Genomic DNA, 19,747 nt, shown 5'->3' with positions numbered 1-19,747 from the left:
GGACAGCTCTACCAGGGTGGACGGCTCGGGGAGGATAGCTCTACCAGGGTGGATGGCTCAGGGGGAGGACAGCTCTACCAGGGTGGACGGCTCAGGGGGAGGACAGCTCTACCAGGGTAGACGGCTCAGGGGGAGGACAGCTCTACCACGGTGGACGGCTCAGGGGGAGGATAGCTCTACCACGGTGGATGGCTCAGGGGGAGGACAGCTCTACCAGGGTGGACGGCTTGGGGAGGACAGCTCTACCAGGGTGGATGGCTCAGGGGGAGGACAGCTCTACCAGGGTGGATGGCTCAGGGGGAGGACAGCTCTACCAGGGTGGACGGCTTGGGGAGGACAGCTCTACCAGGGTGGACGGCTCAGGGGGAGGACAGCTCTACCAGGGTGGATGGCTTGGGGAGGACAGCTCTACCAGGGTGGACAGCTCAGGGGGAGGACAGCTCTACCACGGTGGATGGCTCAGGGGAGGACAGCTCTACCAGGGTGGACGGCTCAGGGGGAGGACAGCTCTACCACGGTGGACGGCTCAGGGGAGGACCAAACTCAAGAACCCAAGGGACGAGGACTCTCGCTGCCTCTTTGCTTCCCTTGGAATGAACTTCACTCTCGATTAGCAGTTCTCAACCTGTGGGTCACAACCAATGAAAATACATCCTGCATATCAGGTATTTACGATTCATAACAGTAGCAAAATTACAGTTATGAAGTAGCAATGAAAATAATTTTATGGTTGGGGTCAATACAACATGAGGAAGTGTATTAAAGGGTTGCGGCATTAGGAAGGTTGAGAACCGCTGCTCTAGACATTTGTCTAAGGTGACACTAAGCAAGGTGTTAATGAAGCCACCCACCCCCTCTTGGACAAGTGGAAGGACGCATGCCACATTCATGTCCAAACTCACCCCTGAAGATCACAGCTGCACACGGGTCCCAAGATGCACACTTGGGGCATGCACACTGGGGACCTGGGCTGCTGCAGCCTTAGCAAGGCTGTATGATAAAGCCAGTGAGGCAGGTGGGACCTTTTCCCACCTGGGACAGATTGCATTCACTTCACTGAACAACTGACTACAGAAGTTGAACTTACACATATTTGCATATTAGGGGAGGACCTACTTAAAATAATACTTGCTTTTTTTCCCTGTCTATAAAGGAATAAAAGTTTCAAATGAAAATACCCAGTGTGGCCAGAGCAGAAACACGACAGCAGCCAGGGGAGCCTGACTAGAACAGCGGCAGAGACAGAGATTCCAAAGCCCTAGAGCAATTCAAGTCCCTGCCTCAGCAATCTCACCTGCAGAGATGTGTCCTGAGCATGGAGGTGAGGACGTCTGTAGAGAAAGCCAGGCCTGAAGCACGGACCCTAAATGAAACGTATAGCGGGGAAGAACCCAGCTAAATGTCTCACAAGACATGGGGCCGGACACTGTTATACTTCCTTTCCTTGCAAAATGCAATGCAAAGGTCTGTAATTACATAGTGTAGAAAAGGTATTTGTAGGTTGAGCATCCTTATATGAAATGCTTGAAGCCAGTTGTGTTTGGGATTTTGGATTTTTCAGGATTTTGGTATATTTGCATACTACTTCCAGGTTAAATACGCCTCAGCCGAAAATCTGAAACTCCACTGCTTCTGTGAACAATGAGTTCCCAATTTTGAATTGTTCAGGTTTGGGCTGCTCAACACGTAGGTGAAAGAGCAGGCTGTGAAATTTACCAGGCACAGGAGGCCAGCACTTTCAAGCACATGACAGGCGCACACACAGTCGGCATGCGCGCACACAGTAGGCATGCGCACACAGCAGGCAAGCACACACACACACCAGGCACGCGCACACCAGACACGCGCACACCAGGCACACACACACATCAGGCATGCACACACCAGACACACACACACCAGGCACGCACACACACCAGGCACACACACACACCAGACACACACACACCAGGCACGCACACACACCAGGCACGCACACACCAGACACACACACACACCAGGCACACACACAGTAGGCACACACACACATCAGACACGCACACACCAGACACGCACACACACCAGGCACGCACACACATCAGGCACACACACACACCAGGCATGCACACACCAGGTCTTAGTAATTGCCACTAGCTAGTAGTGTTATGAGCAGTTTTATGTCCATATTTCACATCCTTTAAAAATCATTTCTCTCTTCTCTTTGGCACATTTCACAAAATCTAACCAGTCCAAAGTTTTACATTATATTTTTCTTTTAGAAAAATGATTCTGAAATCCATCCTCCACGGTTACTTTTGTCTACATCAGAGAAGAGTGATAAGGCTGTCGGTATAAATATCATCACGCCACATGACCCCACATTTCCCAGGACTAGTTACACAAACTAACCCCAGATTCCAGAGCCTGGCGTTTGGGGGTGCCTGACATCTGCTCCGAGCCTCCATCCCACACCCACTCCTGGAGCCTTGCCAGGGTCATCCTGCAGGAACCAGGTGAGAAATGCCTCAGTCCTTGAGGCCAAAGCCACCCTTCCCCGTGTCAAAGAACTTCAGCTCCTCCACAAATGTCCATATTGTCAAAGGGGAAAATTCATAAAACGGCAGCCTCAAAATAACTGGGAAACATGAGCCAAGGACTACAACAGCTTCTGAGTGTCCTAGTTAAGTAACACTGCCCTGTACTTTTGAGCAAAGGCTCCATGGAGGGTTAAATAGGTCACAAAGTACATCTCCATTTAATCATTTTAAAAACATTAGGAAGAGCAGAATGCCATGGCATTATGAACAGATTATGAACAAAAATAAAAGCCATTTGTATGCATTAATGATATATCAGGCTAATTCAAGCTGGCTAAAGTCATTAGCAAGGAATCCTGGGGCAAAACACAGTGATGATGCCACAGTGCAGAAAAGTATTAAAATAACCATTTTCAATGTCATTGATAAAATTAATTCTATGAGCAAAAGAGACAAGTCTTCCCATGGAAACCATAACAGAGAACATTTGCTAATAGCGTTTAATGATGTGAGTTTGGCAGTGTGAGAGTTAATCCAGGCATTTCTGTGCCCACGTGTGATTCTGGGCACATTCAAGTGTCTCCAGTAAGAGAGGCCCAGCATGGGGAATTCCAGACTCGGGGTAAAACGCTGTTAATAAGGTAACTGCCTTTGTTAATATAATCGCCTACAACACCCCTAAATAAAGGTTACTCACTGTCTCTGGCTGTTTGTATTATCATCAACCTTGATGACGATCTTAAGACAACTTTTTCCTATTAGTTTTTGAAAGACCCAAACTGCCTTTCCTTACAGGTTTCTTCTAGCCTGCTGCAGCATAAACTATTTTAATAGTTATCAAGTTTCCTATGGAATACAATGATAACTAAGATTCTCCTCCAACCTAAACATTTTCATTTTGGATGGGTGATTTTAAGGGAATCTTAAATCATATTTATAACATAAAATAATTGAAATAATATTCAAAACCACTTAGATTTATTCAAGGATAATCATCTCAAACACATTCTCAAATTAGTCCTGAAAATGTTTGGTGCGGCTCAGTGAGTAATTTCGTCTTAATACATTTGTGTTTACAGAGTGTGTTTGACAGACTCTGCCCCAGCTACCTGCCAGATGTGCGGTTCGGCTGGAGAACATGAGCTTTTGCGGCTTCACAACCATAAGAATTTTTGAACCCAAACTAACGCTCTTCTAAAAATAATAACTTGAAAGTATTTCTGGTTCATCATTTTTTTTTTAAACCTCTGAATATATGCTTTCCTACACACACACACACAAAAGCTTGTTTTAGTTTCTGTATTATTTCAATTTGTGATTTAACCCTCATATAGAAGCTGCTTCTTTGATTAAGAAATGAACTGAATTTGAAAACATGGAAACAAGAAGCACTGGCCGCCCATGAGTCACCCCAATACTCGCGACCAAATGTCTGCGCACGTTCCCGTCCAGACACACGCTGGGCCCAAGCACAAAACCAGCACCAAACCCACCGCCCTTCTTCACACACCGCGCCCTCCGAAAAGCGTGCTTGGAGTGGGCACCAGACAGGGAGGCCTCCTTCCAGTTAGAAGGAGATTGTAAACCCTGGGCCAGATGTGTCCCTTCTGGAGGCAACTTACAGATTCTCATTTCCACTGGATTGTATGATCTTAGGAGCCCCAGCGGTGACACAAAATTACCCCCAGGTTAATGCTGACACCAGGAAGGCCCTCAAACCAGGATCAAGGACATCTTAAAAGACCCAACCAATTAACTTTAGAGACACTTGAAGAGCACTTACTCTTTTCTTTATTTTCCTGAGATAGTTTCACTCTGTTGCCTGGGTTGAGTGCTGTGGTGTCATAGCTCACAGTAACCTCAAACTTTTGGGCTCAAGTGATCCTCTAGCCTCAGCCTCCCAAGTCGCTGGACTACAGGTACCCACCATCATACCTGGCTAATTTTTCTGTTTTAGTAGAGATGGGACGTCACTCTTATTCAGGCTGGTCTCACACTCCTGGCCTTAAGTGCTTCTCCCACCTCGGCCCCCACAGTGTTAGGGTTACAGGCGTGAGCCACCATGTCCAGCCACAAAGTACACCCTGTCCTCCTCCCCGCCTGGCAGCAGCACCACCACAGAAGCACTGCTGGAGCTTTACACAGACAAGTGCCTTAGTTTATGTCATCTTTGTTCTCAGAAAGTTTAAAAACATAAAACTCCTTTAACACAGTATGAGTTAAGCAGCTACTCTCTGTTGCACTGTCCTAATGCAAACCAACCACCATCTCAGGAAGTCTCAGAAATGTGACTTTCCAAGACGGGGGATGGGGTTAGGGCAGAGGGTGTATGAACATGGTCCCAGTGATGGGGACAGGGGCACAATGGGAACCGCAGGAGGAAACCAGAAATGCTGGCTTCACCTGGCTCGAGTGGCAGGCACCATGTGACGCTAGGAAGCCGACAGGCCCAACAGGGGACCCCAGCTGCGACCCGGGCCCTATAACATCTACTGTCCTATATCTGAAGCTCTTAAACTGCTAGGGGTGGCCATCAAGTTCATGTGCAATTTACTACGTTAAACTGTTTTACATTATTTCCTTACCACAAATGATGAAAAAGTAAATGCTCAATGACTCTTAGTTAGTTTACCCTTTCAATATGTATCAAAAGCCCAAGGCATGCACATGAGCAGGGCGGACATGAAGTCCATGTGCAATTCAAAACAGTTCACGCACATGAACTTCATTTCCGCCCTATCCATGGCTTGCTTTCAAAGGTGAAAATCCTTATTTTTGGAATTACACATTTGCCAAACACACACATTAGCTCCAATCTAATCTCTAACATAATAAGAGAAAAAGAACAGCAACAAATAATAAGAAAAGGCCACCCCAACGATGAACATTAAGCTGGTTTCAGGAAAGAATAGAATAGGCCTAATTGACATATCTTTTAACAGCACAAACAAAAGACTGTGGTGTCAGCAAAACAAAGCGGTACAAGATGATGGGGCACTCAGGAGGAAATCCCGGGGGACTGTCCCCATCTAATGATGCTCCAGCGCGTGCAATTAGGTTGCACAAACGGGCTTGTTAATGCAGCTACTCTTGTTCGGGGCACTCCTGTAATTAGGACCAAGCAGCTGCAGGCATTTAATGGGAAATGAATTCTTCGTACGCCGGGCTTTTAACCTTTGGAAGGAAAGGGTGGAGGGCAAGCTGAGGCTCCCCTACTGGGAAGCCAGGGGACCTCGCCCCAGCTCGGGCTCCAGGCAGGGTTGGTACCCAAGGGTGAGCTTCCCCGGGAAGGGGAGAAACACACGGAATGGCTCCTAGGAACGTGCTTTCCAGAACATTAATCACAACACAAACATAAAGAGCAGGGTGATGTAGTCAAAGGACTGACCCAGATCTTCCTGGAATAGGGACAACACCACCAGATAAACGCCTCCCGCAGTGCCACATACGGACTGTGAGCAGAGGAAACCCTGACCATCAGTAAGGCCATGGGCACAGTACCCGGGGGCGTATGGGACCCTTCTGATGCTAAGGCCAGCTCTCCCCTCCCCCAGGTACCTAGAACTGAATTCTTCCTATATGAAAAACACATATCTATTCTGTGATCTAACAACTATTATCCGAGCAAAATTTTTCATGTGGGTTTTCCTGCTGTCCTTTGCGTAGCAGCTTAAGAAGGTATGAAGTTGAAGTTTTACTGGGAAAAGGCCTGGGACGTGTGTACTGTGCTGCCAGGAACTAAGGTTTAACAAAGGACTAGAATTTTTAGAACATGCATGTTAAGAATGTCGAATTCTATACACAAAACAATCGATGTTGGGAGGCACAATAAAACAACCCACAAATAAAACAACACTGTTCAGGGTTCAGATCAATCTATGGGAACTCATCTGGGGAGCAGGGGAGGGAAGGCATAAGGCTGCTGGGATAAGGGGAAGGACGATCTCCTACCACTCCCTGGTTCTGCTCCTCGCACACCCCCCCCCCCCCCCAGGTAAAGGGAAACCTTCTTCAGGCAACAGGGCCCGTTGGAACACCACGTACCACAAATACACCATAATTCAAAAATCATCAACTAAGCTCAACAAAATAAAGGGTCCACTGGCTCTACTCCACAAAATGTCAAAATAAAAAATTCTGTCTCATCCTCAGGTTGAGTAAGTCACCGTGACACAATCACTGTGTTTATCATATAGTGAAGTCACCTGTGGCAAACTTAGACCCTTACCTGGGTGCTCTGTAAGGTGAGAATTCTATAGCATTTGAGAGGAGGCTAGAATTTACAATGTCTAAGAATCTAACTATAAGGAATTAAACCCTGGAGGTGTCACTCTGAGGCTGAGCCGGCCACTCCCCTCCTCCTGGGCCAGGGTGTGATGCTCCAGACCCTGGAGGTGTCACTCTGAGGCTGAGCCGGCCACTCTCCTCCTCCTGGGCCGGGGTGTGATGCTCCAGACCCTGGAGGTGTCACTCTGAGGATGAGCGGCCACTCCCCTCCTCCTGGGCTGGGGTGTGATGCTCCAGACCCTGGAGGTGTCACTCTGAGGATGAGCGGCCACTCCCCTCCTCCTGGGCCAGGGTGTGATGCTCCAGGGGCCTGAGGGATTCCCACCACCTTTAATGCTGCTTGGTCTTGGGAAGAGCTTATTTTGTCTGTAGGTTGTAACTACCTTAGGCTACTTTTGAACGTGGAGGTTACAAAATGCCCCCAGCACCACCACCCTCTTGGCCTTCCTAGATGACAGACACATGCCCCCTGGAAAAGTTTCTGCCACTTAGAAAGTTGGTTTCTTTGTAGAAAGGAGAAATTGACCTTTAAAAAAAAAATCACAGCATCAGAGAAACAATGTCTGCAGGAAAGATCTTCACTTTTCTGTAAACCTGTCTCTTCTTATACCCAGGCCCTAAGAGAACAAATGACCAGGGAATCTCCAAACATGCAATGCTGAACACAGCACTCACCACTTTACCTTTGCAAATGCAGAAGCCTGTGGACTCTGCTCGTAGCCACAGAGCCCGGCAGGATCTGAGGGCCTGAGGCAGCATCAGGTCTACCCTTTCCCAAGGGCTCTGCAGTCCCCACTCAGACCCTGCAGCCCAGTGAAGCAGAAACTGGGGTATGCTAATTATCTACAGGTGAATCTTTTTTTTTTTTTTTTCATAGAACAAAGTCTCACTTTTTCACCCTCGGTAGAGTGCAGTGGAGTCACAGCTCACAGCAACCTCCAGCTCCTGGCTTAGGTGATTCTTCTGCTCAGCCTCCCAAGTAGCTGGGACTACAGGCGCCCGCCACAGTAAAGGCGAATCTTATTTAAAGGAACCCCCTTGTGGGGGCCAGATCATCCTACTCTGCAAGCCACACAAACCAGCCAGTGAGCGAAAGCAGGCGGCTCCCAGACCACTAGGAAGGATGCCAGAAGGCAGCCGTGCCTGGCCCACCTCTCCTCCACTCTTGGGCCAGACACAAGTTCATGTTTCTGTGTGACTGGTCCGTGTCCACAGTTCACACCTGCACTTTCCAATCTTCTCTACCTCCCAGCAAGACCCACGTGTGTGGGGAGCTGGTGCTCAAACCAGCCAATGAATGGGTGAGGGAATGAGTGAGCCTGCGGGCCTGCCTGATTCCCCAAACCCATGTCACAACAGACAGCTACCTGCCAGTTACCCCGAAGCCACCAGTAGGTACCCATTGGACAACTACATGAACGAAAGGAAAGGAATCTGATGTCATGTTTCTCTACGGATTTTACAATTTTCCTCCTATTTTGGGACACTAAGAAGTCAAAAGTTAAGCAAAGAATGAGGTCCCTAGTCCTTGACATAAACCTCGCTAGCCAGTGACAAGGGAGGTGGATTTCCCAGAGCAGGTGGGAGCACCTGGCTCACTGCTTCTTTTATCCATAAACTAAATATTACATAGAAATTGTACACCTTTTCTTTTTCTCTAAAAAGTAAGGAACCCCAGGGCATAAAAGGAGCCAAAACCAAAGAGAAATCTAAACAAACAGAACCCCTGAGGGGCAGAGAACCTGCTGTCCCCAGGCCTGCAGGCAGGGCCCATGCGTCCTCAGGGCCCAAGGAGCTGGCTTGCTTCCCTTTTAATGACAAAATGATCCAGCATCCTGGCAAAGCCCAGGTTCTCAGATCCCAGGATGGAGGACAGTCCAGGCTATGCGTCTTTGGTCCAGTTACAGAACTTTTCTGAGCCTTGGATTTCTTCAATTACCATCACAAACCTTGCAATATTTTTCCTTTAAGGATTTATTGTTAAGAATTACTAAGTGGTGGCACCTGTGGCTCAAAGGATTAGGGTGCTGGCCCATATGCTGGAGACAGAGGCAGCGGGTTCAAGCCCAGCCCTGGCCAAAAACTGTAAAAACTGCAAAAAAAAAGAATTACTAAGCAGGCCGGGTGCTCACACCAGTAATCTTAGCATTTTGGGAGGCCAAGCAGGTGGACTGCCTGAGCTCATAGGTTCGAGACCAGCCTGAGCCAGAGTGAAACCTCATCTCTAAAAATAGCCAGGTGTCGTGTCGGGCACCTATTAGTCTCAGCTATTTGGGAGGCTGAGGCAAGAGAATCTCTTGAGCCCAAGAATTTGAGGTTGCTGTGAGTTATAATGCCATGGCACTCTATCAAGGGTGATAAAGTGAAATTTTGTCTCAAAAAAAAAAAAAAAAACCGCTAAGCATTGAATACAGCCTTATCTAGTTAACTACTTTTATTACTGACAGGGAAAGAGTTTATAACTTAAATTTAAAAAGAACACGATATATAAAACATACAGGGTAATAGCCCTCATTTTATTTTGAAAACTTATGTTCATGTAAATAAAAATATTTTAAAAACAAATAAAATCACAAGTCAGAAATTTATAGCATCAGCGGTATCCTTTTCAGATTCTATAAAATCCAAATATTTAGTAGAAATGTATTACTTCTAAAATGAGAAATAATAAAATAAATGGAAATCTCTCAAGCCTGTGAAAACTGACACTAATCAAAGCATTTCCACACGTGCTGTCTCAGCAATGGGAATACAGTGCTTTAGCAGTTTAGCATGACATGTGAAGTATCATTCCTCATTCTACCCCTCACCGACACCCCAACCTGAGGAAGACAATGAAATGCTCCCAGCACACAGTGGCTTCCTGACCACTGCCTTGAACACCCTGGTTATGTCAAGTCATGCACTGTGTGTCCTCACCTTCCTTCCCAAGTTGTACACTGAAATCCTAAACCTCAGTGTGGTGGCATTAAGAGGTGGGGCCTCTACAAGGTGATTAGGTCATGAGGGTGCAGCCCTCACGGACAGGATTAGTGCCCTTTCAGAGGAGGAGGTAGAAAGCATGCATCCTCTGTGCTCTCTATCGCCTGGGAACATCACAGACCAGGAAGAGAGCCTTTCCCAGACACCAGGCAGGCCAGCATATTGATCTTAGACTTCCTGACCTGCAGAACTATGAGAGATAAGTATCTGCTGTTTAAGCTACTCAGTCTATGTCACAGCAGCCAGCATGGACTAAGACGGACACTTTCCAGGAAGGCATGGGAACCTCACTGTTCCCCAGCATTAACTAATTGATACAATTATTTTTACAAGATGAATTCATTTATTTATGGAATGCATGCTAACCAAGAAAAATGTAAAAGTAAAGGAACTGTTGTACAGAATAACTCTTCCATACAACTGATCTCCATCACCTGTACCAGGGATTAAAAAACTCTACAAATGAGCACTTATTATGGGGCTTTGCATATAATAAGTCTGTTACACCCATCCCTTCTGCAGCCTAAACCCAGCCAGAGCTTGAACAGAGGGCCGAGCTGTGCTTCAGGGAAAGTCTTTACAACCACAGGCAGGGCAATTCTGCCTGTGGGCCATGGTGTGGGGACTAGTCCTCTACAACACTTCACTTTAATTGTCACATAGGTTTGGGCTATGCAGTGGTCAACAGTGATCCTGCCCTACCTGGGGCCCTCGTGGGGATCTCCTAGCGCTTTCTCCCGCAGGACTTCACAAGCCTCACCAACGTCCAGGGGCTGCACATGGTGTGGCATGTGCCATGGTGGGAAGGTTCACTGCCCCCGGGACGTGCTCCCGACAGCCGGCACAAGGACACCCAGGACAATCGTGAGCAGAAGGAAGAAGGGGCTGTGGGAGCCCAGGGACCTCGCACTGTTTCTCAGGGAGTCCTATGTTTCTGAGTTGGGAGGGAGTGGGGTAAAAGGGGAGGAGTGAAGGTATAAACAGGAAACAGGGTGGGAATAGGTAACCATCTGTGCAGTAGAGACCAGCAGAGACGGAGAGCTCAGAAAGGAACTGAGTGCTACAGGAAAGGGAAGAAAATGCCAAGTCTGAAACTGTAACAAGCTCCAGTGAAATAATGAAAAGTCTGGCATTCCTACAACGTCACCTGAAAACTAATTTAAATATTTAAGGGAAAAGCACAGGTTGCCCAGTTTGGGGGAGGCACCGCCAGGAGGAGCAGCATGATAACCACTGTTTTTATTCTGGGTCAATGCACAGTAAGACCTGATCACTCTGTGACCTGACAACCTGCTCAGCACCACAGCAGGGGGCACAGAGGTGGCTCTGCCCCCATGGACTTAACCCAGCAGGGGAGAGGGGCCTAGGACTGATTTATTGTGATTCCCTTCAGAAATGAAACCCTCTGCCAGGAACACACTTCCCCAAAGTGTCCCAAGTGGTTCTTCCCTGAAAGAACCACTCCATCCCACACCTGCCTGCCCCTGAGGCGCGACCACCCCATCTACCCAGACCCTCTCTGGCAGCATCTGGCTTCACAATCACTTACTGGGGGTCATCCCCACTGCAGAACCTCAGGCCCCCACCACACCGGGAACACTTCCTGTCTGGCTCCTGGCTGTTCCCGGAGGTGGGTGATTAAGAATGAATATAACAACATAAAGCAATCCCTAAGGGCTGATCCTCATGCTCTGGGTGAGTCCCAGCCTGTGATTCTTTTTTTTTTTGGTCCAAAGTTGGCTCTCTCTTCTTTCAGTTTATTCTCCTCAAAGCCTAACATCAAATATTTAAACACTTCTTAAGGACAAGGCTGGATAAAGAGCAATGATTACAACGTAATAGAGAAAGGGCCACATGCAGGTCTCACGGAGCATGCAAACAAATACTCACCCTAGAAATTTTCATCCTATACACAGAAAGGTCACATCATGTAACACTCAGATGCCACCACAGGGCCACTTGAAGGCAGGTATCTCCTTGTCCCTTTTTTTTGAGACAGAGTCTATGTCGCCCTCAGTAGAGTGCTGTAGCGTCACAGCTCATAGCAACCTCAAACTCTTAGGCTTAAGTGATTGTCTTGCCTCAACCTCCCCAGTAGCTGGGACTACAGGCTCCTGCTACAACACCTGGCTATGTTTTTGTTGCAGTTATCATTGCTGTTTAGCTGGCCTGGGCCGGGTTCAAACCCACTAGCCTCCCTGCATGTGGCTGGCATCGTAACCACTGTGCTATGGGTACTGAGCCATTTCTTGTCCTTTCTAAAGACATCATTTCAAATGGAACAGAACTGAGAACTGCCTCTGCAATGGGGCGCTCCCGGCTCAACCCTAATGCTCACCTGTGCGGTGACATTTCTGTCACTCACGTGTACACAAGTCATGACCTACAGGCAGGACTGTCTCCATGAAGTGCCTCCTGCCTCCTAAGGTTCTAATAAATCCGCAGCATGGAGTATTTACCGTCCTGGAAGACCCTCTCCACGTTCAGCCCGTACGTGGCACACGTCTCGTAGTACGTGCAGCGCTTCAGATCGTTGGACAGCTTCCGCGCCCGCGCGTCATCGATGACCCTCGGGTTGGTGGAGCTGATAGCGTCTGGAGAGAAGAGCAACAGTGACAACACGGTGACAATGACCAGCCCTGATTACCTCCCACAACTTGAGGTCCCCTTCTTGGTAGAGATGCAATCTTCTATGAATCTGGAGTTTTTAAAACACGGTTTACCTCTCAAAGAATTGTCTCTAAACCAGAATAGTCATTCATTCATTAGTAGAAATCTGTTTTAGAGGTGAGCTTCTGAAACTGAAAAATTGATTAGAAGAATGTTCAGAAGGCCAGAGGGAAGAGATAAGAGTTGAACACGGCTCTGGAGAAAAGTGCTTAAATAAAATAGAAAGACCCATGGTCACTACCCAACAGGTCCGCAGGCCTCCTGCAGTAAATGCCCTCCACACATGGTGTCACTCTCCCGAGCGTGGTGTCTGATCCAGTCTCCCAGTCAAAACATGCTCCCCCAGCGCCACAAGCATGTGCATTGTGCGTCCCTGGGGATATGACAGAACTCCTGGGGCCACAGGTGATCTGGACGGGACATCTGTGCACAGAGCTGTCTGTGCCAGCCACGCTCCCAGTCCCAGCCCATCCCGTCCATTCCTGTGAGTTACACACAGAATGGGGAAGAGGAGGCCCAATGTTAACAGGCACTGGTCAGAGACTCCTTCTAACCTGCCCTTTCTCAGAGGGCTTGAAAAACAGGATTTCCCTCCTAGTCAAAGCAAAGGAAGAGCGACATAAGCTACATGAGGCAGCAACGACCTTTACAAGTTTGTTATTTTTGCACGGGAAGGGCATTTAACATTCCATGTTTTAAAGTCTATTTAAAAATGTGGCATCTTCAGGAAACAACTGATTCAATTTGTTCTTTCTTCATCCATTTGCTCCTATTTTTTTTTCCTTTTCTCCCTATGAAATGGGTGTAAACTGATTATTTCCTAATTACCAGAAGGCAAATGAACTTGGACTTGAGATGCTCTTCCCCTGACACAGCCCATCAGCCCCGAGAGCCTGCACCCTTCTTGGGGGACAAACGACACCCCTTTTATCCTCTTGTCTTATGGATCAGTAAATCTGACTTACATTTCACAACATTTAAGGAAAAGAAATTATTTTTTAGAAGTATAAACATTTGGGTTTTTTTTCTTTTTTTTGGTTGCAGTTTTTGGCTGGAGCTGGGTTTGAACCCCACCACTCCCAGTATATGGGGCCGGTGTCCTACTCCTTGAGCCATAGGTGCCACCCTAGAAGTATAAACGTCTGTAAAGAAAACTATAGGAAAACAGTTAAACCTCTATAACTTTTTGATGCTTTAGCACAATGTGAAGATTCCCTGCCACGGAGCCTCCACCCAGCTTCGGAGTCATCCCAACCCAAGGGGCCCTGATGGGTCCTGGGACCCTCCACCCTCAATGGGACACCCACTCAGGTGTGGTCAAATCTTGGCCTCAAGGCACACCAGGCTCATGCTTGTCACTGCCAGGAGACAGACTTCTACATTTGGTCTCTTCCTCCCAGTCCCAGTGTAAGTTTTCATTTTACTTTTAACTGTGGCTTCCCGTAGATACTGCTTCTCCCTCCAATCAAATTAAGTTGCAAGTCTTCAAAACAAATGTGTTTAATACACACAGAAACCAGCTCTCCAGTTACACCCTGTCCAGGAAACATGAGTGAGGACCCCTGCGGGCTATTCCCCGACCTTGGGCTGAGGCCTCGCCCCATGCCAGGTGTCCCATCCTCCTTTAGTTCCTCCTGCCCCATAACCGACCTCTAAAGCCACCTGCCCCCAGCAGCAGGGTGGGGGACTCCAGGCAGTCTCTGCAGCCTGACCTGCCTTTTGTCTCAGCATCCCAAGAGACCCCTAACTGGGGCGGCTCACAGAACCACGTCCACTCCGCCTTCCTGTGTCCTGGCTTCCCCGGTGCCCTGGACGGTCTACTTGAGGACTGAGAGGGGCCCTCAGGGAAGAGGGGCCACGGCCCCACCTGACACCTCACATCCCTGTTCATCTGCCGTGGCTTAGCTGAAAGAGACAGAGGCAAAGTGGGGACAGTCTTGCAAAGGAGCCCGCAGGAGAGGCTGGCAGCCTCCTCCTCAGACACACAACCTCCCAGCCCAGGCAGAGACTCAGGGGCAGGCTCACCTCTGGGCAGGGACAGAGGCGTGCTCTGGATCCCAGGCAGGACCGCATGACACTGGTCTTATATTGAAAGCTGAGGAAGAGAAGCAGCTGTTTCCAGACACTCTCACATGACTGCTGAGGGTCTCCCGCTCCTGTGAGTGCTTCTGAGTGACCCTAGCTAAGCCTAGAGAAGCAGGGGTCAGGGGGACACGGCCAGCAGCCCAGTGTCCGGGAGTACTGGACATTTCACTCTGTAGGACGCTGGGCGTGTATTTGAGTGAAAACTGGTCAAATCGGGTCCCTCCAGCCCACATCGAGAACTTAACCATCACTGTTCACAGTTTACAGCAAACAAACAAACAAAAACAGAAACCACCACACCGAGTCCTCTGGACAACCCCCCAGAGCTCAGGCAGCCGGGACGAGGCCCCACACTCACAGACCCCCAGGGACCCAGCTCCAAAACGTCTTGCTCCAGCAAGGACACTAATTTACGATTAATCTGTACAACATCAAAGCAGCTATAGGCAGCATCTGCCTGAGATAATATTTAAAACATTACTTATTAACAATTTTCCACATGCCACGTGGAACCTCACTGTTCTTGCCTTCCTAACAAGAACCAGGGACGTGCCTCCTGATGGCCACCAGAGGGCACCGTGGGCACACAGACTGTCCCCACACCAGGTGCTCAGAGTGACCACTGGCTGCTGTCCACCACACATGTGCTTAAAACGTGGTGGAGGGAAGGATGCTCTCCAGGAAAGCCCAGCTCTAACGCCTGACACCCAGCACCCACCACACTGCTTAATTTCCCTCAGCACACGCCCACTTTGTGAGGGGGCTTCCACAGGGTCCTGGCCAGGATGGCCGGGCTCTCTCCCCTACACTGTCTGTGTCACCTCCCGCCTGCTGCACACAGCTAACTTCTCACTGGGAAAAGGCTCACAGCAGGGCGGGATACTAGACAGGTGAACTGGCAAGGAATTAGCAAGAACAGTTCATTAACAACAAAAAGACAGTACGATTCGTTCTCCTGGACGTGACTATTCCAAGTTACCCATGGTTTTGACAAAGCAGTTTTAAAGATAACCTTCGCCTGACTTTTAAAAACATTGCCTGTGTCATGTTAGTGAGACAGACCCCAATCACACATACCCGGATAACAGAGAATCTGAGACCAAGAACAAGGGTGCTGCGTCTGATCCCACGTGACGGTCTCTTTACTAAGAGCCCAAGTTTTCAGTGACCCACAAGAATGAGAAATGCATCTGGTGTAATTCTACACTCTGAGGGACCAGCTAGATTAAAAATAAGGCACAGATCATAAGACACTGACCGACAGAATAACACAAGACTCTGGCATGTGTATTATTTTAAAGATGCACTAGTACGTGGTAAGCTTTGACTGCTTATAGGTTGTTTTACACAACACAGAATGAAAATATCATAATAGAGAAAACAAGAAAATAGATCCTTTTCTCTAAAGTTTGTGTGTGTGTTTGTGAAAGTTTATGCGTGTGTGTGTTTGTGAGTTTATTTTTAGGTTGCCGAATAGTTTCTCCATTGAATCAAATCAGAAAACCTAATAGTTATATTTAGTTTTATAAAATCTCACCATAAAAAATGAAACTTCAGTGGGCCATTAACTCCTTTAAATGGTTTTTAAATTCCTCCATACCAAAATACAGTCCATGAATCCAGTTACTGCCCAGCTGTGGTATTTTTTAAGAACATCCCTGCACAGACATTGCTCACCTTGGGTTCCCACCAGAACGAGAGGGATCTCGCTCGTGTTCCGGTAGTTGGCCATCCGACTGTAGTAGTGGTAAACGGTCTGGAAACTTATCTCGTCCTCCAAGCTGAAGACAAATATAACAGCGTCCACCCACATGGCAAACTAGGGAGAAGAGAAGGGGAAGAGACGGGGGCTTAGTGGGAGGGCTCCGGAGAGACGGCTAGAAGGGGCTGGACCCGTCTCCCCCACCCCAATGGCCGGCCAGCCGGGCCCTGGGAACACCCCTCTGCTGCCGTCTGATGTTGACCTTTGACTTTGGTTATTTTACAATGTTGTGTCACTGCCGCCTTCTCCTGTGCACAGTGGGTCTCCATGTTCCCCTCAGGAACTGGTCCCCAATCTAACTCCACTCAGGCCACTGTCATTACAATCCCTGCCCCAACCCAGGCAACACTGGCCTTACAAAGAGGCCCTCAGCCCCGGAAACTTTCTGTTTTACATGCAGCCTCCTCTTCAGATCCTCCAGGATCCTTGTTGAACCATCCAGGGTAAAAGGGAACCTTCCCAGGCTTCTGAAGGCTGCTCGAAAACTCGACCCTCCTTCCTGCCATCACTCACGCCTGTCAGCCACTGTCAGGAGGGTGCCTTGAATAGTCGACAGGCCACTGCTGGACGGCAGCACCCTGGCCAGGGAAGCAGTACTTACTTACTTTAGGGAAATTACCCATAGTTAGAGGGGAACCTCACACTGGCTGCGGCTCAGTGGACAGAAGCTCCCTGTCCGTCAGCAGCTGCACTCTCCCTGCGTGGGCACGGCAGGCTCCTTTTGGATCTGTCAGCACCACAGACCCTTCTCTTTCCAAGTGGAAATGGAGAAAACACACCATCTGTCTCCTTTCTGCACAAGAGGCTGAGGTCCTCCGTGGGTGTGTGTGGCCACGGTGGCACTCATGCATGTGGGTAGACTCTGTGGGTAAAACTCCAACTTCCACAGGTAACTGAAAAGTGTATTCAGTTACATGGAAAACTTGAATGCTGCGTACTGCATATTCTCAGCATCTTAAGTTCAATGAAAAGATGTATTTTCCATGGATATTAGAGAAAAAAATCTTTCTCGGAAGAAAAATACCACTGGAGACAGAATAATGGGATTTTGTCCGCCAACGTGTGGAGCTGTGGAGATAATAGGTATGGGCTTTCTACTAAAGAGCACGTAAAGGAAAATGTTTTTAAATACAAAATGCGACCCTCATAACGCTCGTTCATGGCAGAGTTACAGTTTTACCGTGAGGCTGAGGAGGGTCACCGCTCTATGTCCCCCAACCCTGGCTGGAGCCCCCTCTCTAAGCAGCCCTGAGGCAGGACTTCAAAGCAGAGCACTTCCTGAAACCACCAGACCAGCTCTTCTGTGCTCGTCATGGATGCTTCTATTTTGATTTTTAGGTTCTTCTTATACTGCAAAGGCCTGCTGTTTAATTGTGGGGGGTGGAAGCTTGTCCCTAGTCACTCAAAACACTCACGTGCTGGGAAGAATGGAAAATGAAGCCAGGAGACCACCACACTTACAAGCTGCCTTCTGCTAGTCACAGCACCTCCCAGGACCCTTCACCCCCTGAGGAGGCTTGTTGTGGCTGGACAGACTGCCCAGCTGAGACGGGGGGAGCTACGTGGGTTCTGTCACCATCACAAACCTGGGGCAGCCCATCAGATCTCGAACCTTGCTCACTTAATTTTAAAGTGACATGTTCACTGAACACAGGCTGGAATGACTCTATTAACAACTGCTGTCCCTTCTAACGTGTCCTCGAGATCTTTCCTTATTATGACAATATGTGGTCCTGCCAATGCCAGGAAGCAAAATTCTTCACACTTTAACACCTTTGAAATCAGAGCACGTCTTATTACTGCTGATGTTTCATAGTTCAATTGGCAGCATTTTTCATTTAAATATTGGGACATCTTGTCAGCGGTGTTTTAGACTCAACGTAAATGTGGTAAATACATGACACTTTCTGACTAGCCGTGTAGCCTCCAGTGTCTGGAGTCTTCGACACTAAACAATCCCTGTTTGCAATCTTTCACTTTCATCAGCCTGTGATCTCACGCTTCACTTCCACAAAAGTATAAGTTCAAGAAAGAGTGCCAAGGAAAGGTTTAATACTAAGTCTGCATTGAGGATCATGGGCTAATACTAGCTCTCAGCTTTTTAAAAGTGTAGCTAGTGAACTAGGATCTAAGTAAAATGATAAACTGAATTAAACTGAATTAAATAAACCTAAGAAAGAGGTTCCAGGCTCACACTGTTTTATTTCCAGAATGCCCATTATTCAAGGAATTCGCAAAGCAATCCCAACAGGCTGCATCTGGGCTGCCCTGGAGACCTCCTTGGGCCACGATGGCCACAGTGACACAGAGGTGCCCAGCACCCTGGCTCCAAATTCCACAGCAAACTTCCTAATTGACCACATGGCTGTAGGGCAGTGACCTTCAACGCTGGTGTGCCACGAAAGGATCTTAGGTGTGACAGGAAAACTTTTAAAAATCATTAATTAAATATTTTTCAAAATTAGTTTGAAGCACAGCAAGTACTCTTTTTTTTTTACTCCTTTTTTTAATCAATATAATTTAAGTGTGGCACAGAAATCTAACTATAGGTTCAAGTGTTCCATTGAGATAAAAATGGTTGAAAACACGGCTCTAGAGAGCAAAGTACTTGAAGAAAAACAAACAAACAAACAAACAAACAAAAACTTAAAAGACTTTCCAGATGCCATTTCAACGGGGTTGACAAAGCAGGGCAGAGCCAGCTTGTCCTTCCTTCAAAAAACAAAGTGAAAAGAATCAGCAGCACAAATCAAACTTCTCTCTAGCATTTGATAGGAAAAATATAGAATCTGTTTCTTAGAGATGAGAAAAATAATGCAGTTACAGAAAGCACTTTTATGGGTCCCCCCCCCCCTTTCTGAAGCATCAGTGATTTCCAGAACCACTTGTTTAAGCAGAACCTTGAAAAGAAAATGAAGAGGGCTGCAGCGTGCATGCAATACTCACCTGCGCCTCCGGGGGGCCCCCCTCATCTCTAATCAGCAGCAGATAGCTTTGTCCATCAACAACAATCTCTTTCTTGAACCTGCCACCTGCCACACACATAAAAAACCTCGTTACAAAAGAAAAACACAGTGTAAGGAGAGCAAACAGACGTGGGCTTCGCTTGTGGAAAAATACACCCTAGGCTGTCGCCCTGGAGGGAGCTAATTCTGGGCACTTAGTGGATTTTGATGTCTCCAGCAATGACTGAATTTTAAAAAGGCTGAACTCAGATTTAAATATTTGTCTTTAAGAACCCGTGTTCACTTCCAGTTAGAGGGCACCGTCTATCACGCGATGCCAGGCACCCACGGCCAAGGAGTGTGGAATTTCCAAGTAGGCTTTATGTGACAATCCGGGAATTGTCACTCATCAGGGAAACAGAGAACAGTGGAATTGTCATTCTCTTGTTGGGTTCACAAAACTGAAACAAATGTTTCATGCCTCACAGGTGCCTCGTCTA

At 47.7% G+C, this 19,747-nt stretch overlaps 1 protein-coding gene across 2 annotated transcripts in view; it reads right to left on the bottom strand.

The window, feature by feature from the left end:
* The window catches only part of AGAP1 (ArfGAP with GTPase domain, ankyrin repeat and PH domain 1), a 544,145-nt gene that overhangs the window by 315,107 nt on the left and 209,291 nt on the right, over window positions 1-19,747 (bottom strand). For both annotated transcript variants that reach the window (XM_023518254.1, XM_012810434.2), the window contains 3 exons: window positions 19,249-19,334; window positions 16,218-16,359; window positions 12,245-12,379 (listed from right to left, as the gene is read on the bottom strand). In XM_023518254.1, coding sequence (XP_023374022.1) covers window positions 12,245-12,379; window positions 16,218-16,353 — 271 coding nt within the window. In that variant the 5' untranslated portion in view covers window positions 16,354-16,359; window positions 19,249-19,334. The remainder of the gene's footprint in view (window positions 1-12,244; window positions 12,380-16,217; window positions 16,360-19,248; window positions 19,335-19,747) is intronic.

This window comes from Otolemur garnettii, unplaced genomic scaffold (assembly GCF_000181295.1).
Source record: "Otolemur garnettii isolate 467f Iridium unplaced genomic scaffold, OtoGar3 scaffold00133, whole genome shotgun sequence".
Lineage (NCBI taxonomy): Eukaryota > Metazoa > Chordata > Mammalia > Primates > Galagidae > Otolemur > Otolemur garnettii.
This window is presented reverse-complemented; position numbering and strand designations above follow the sequence as displayed.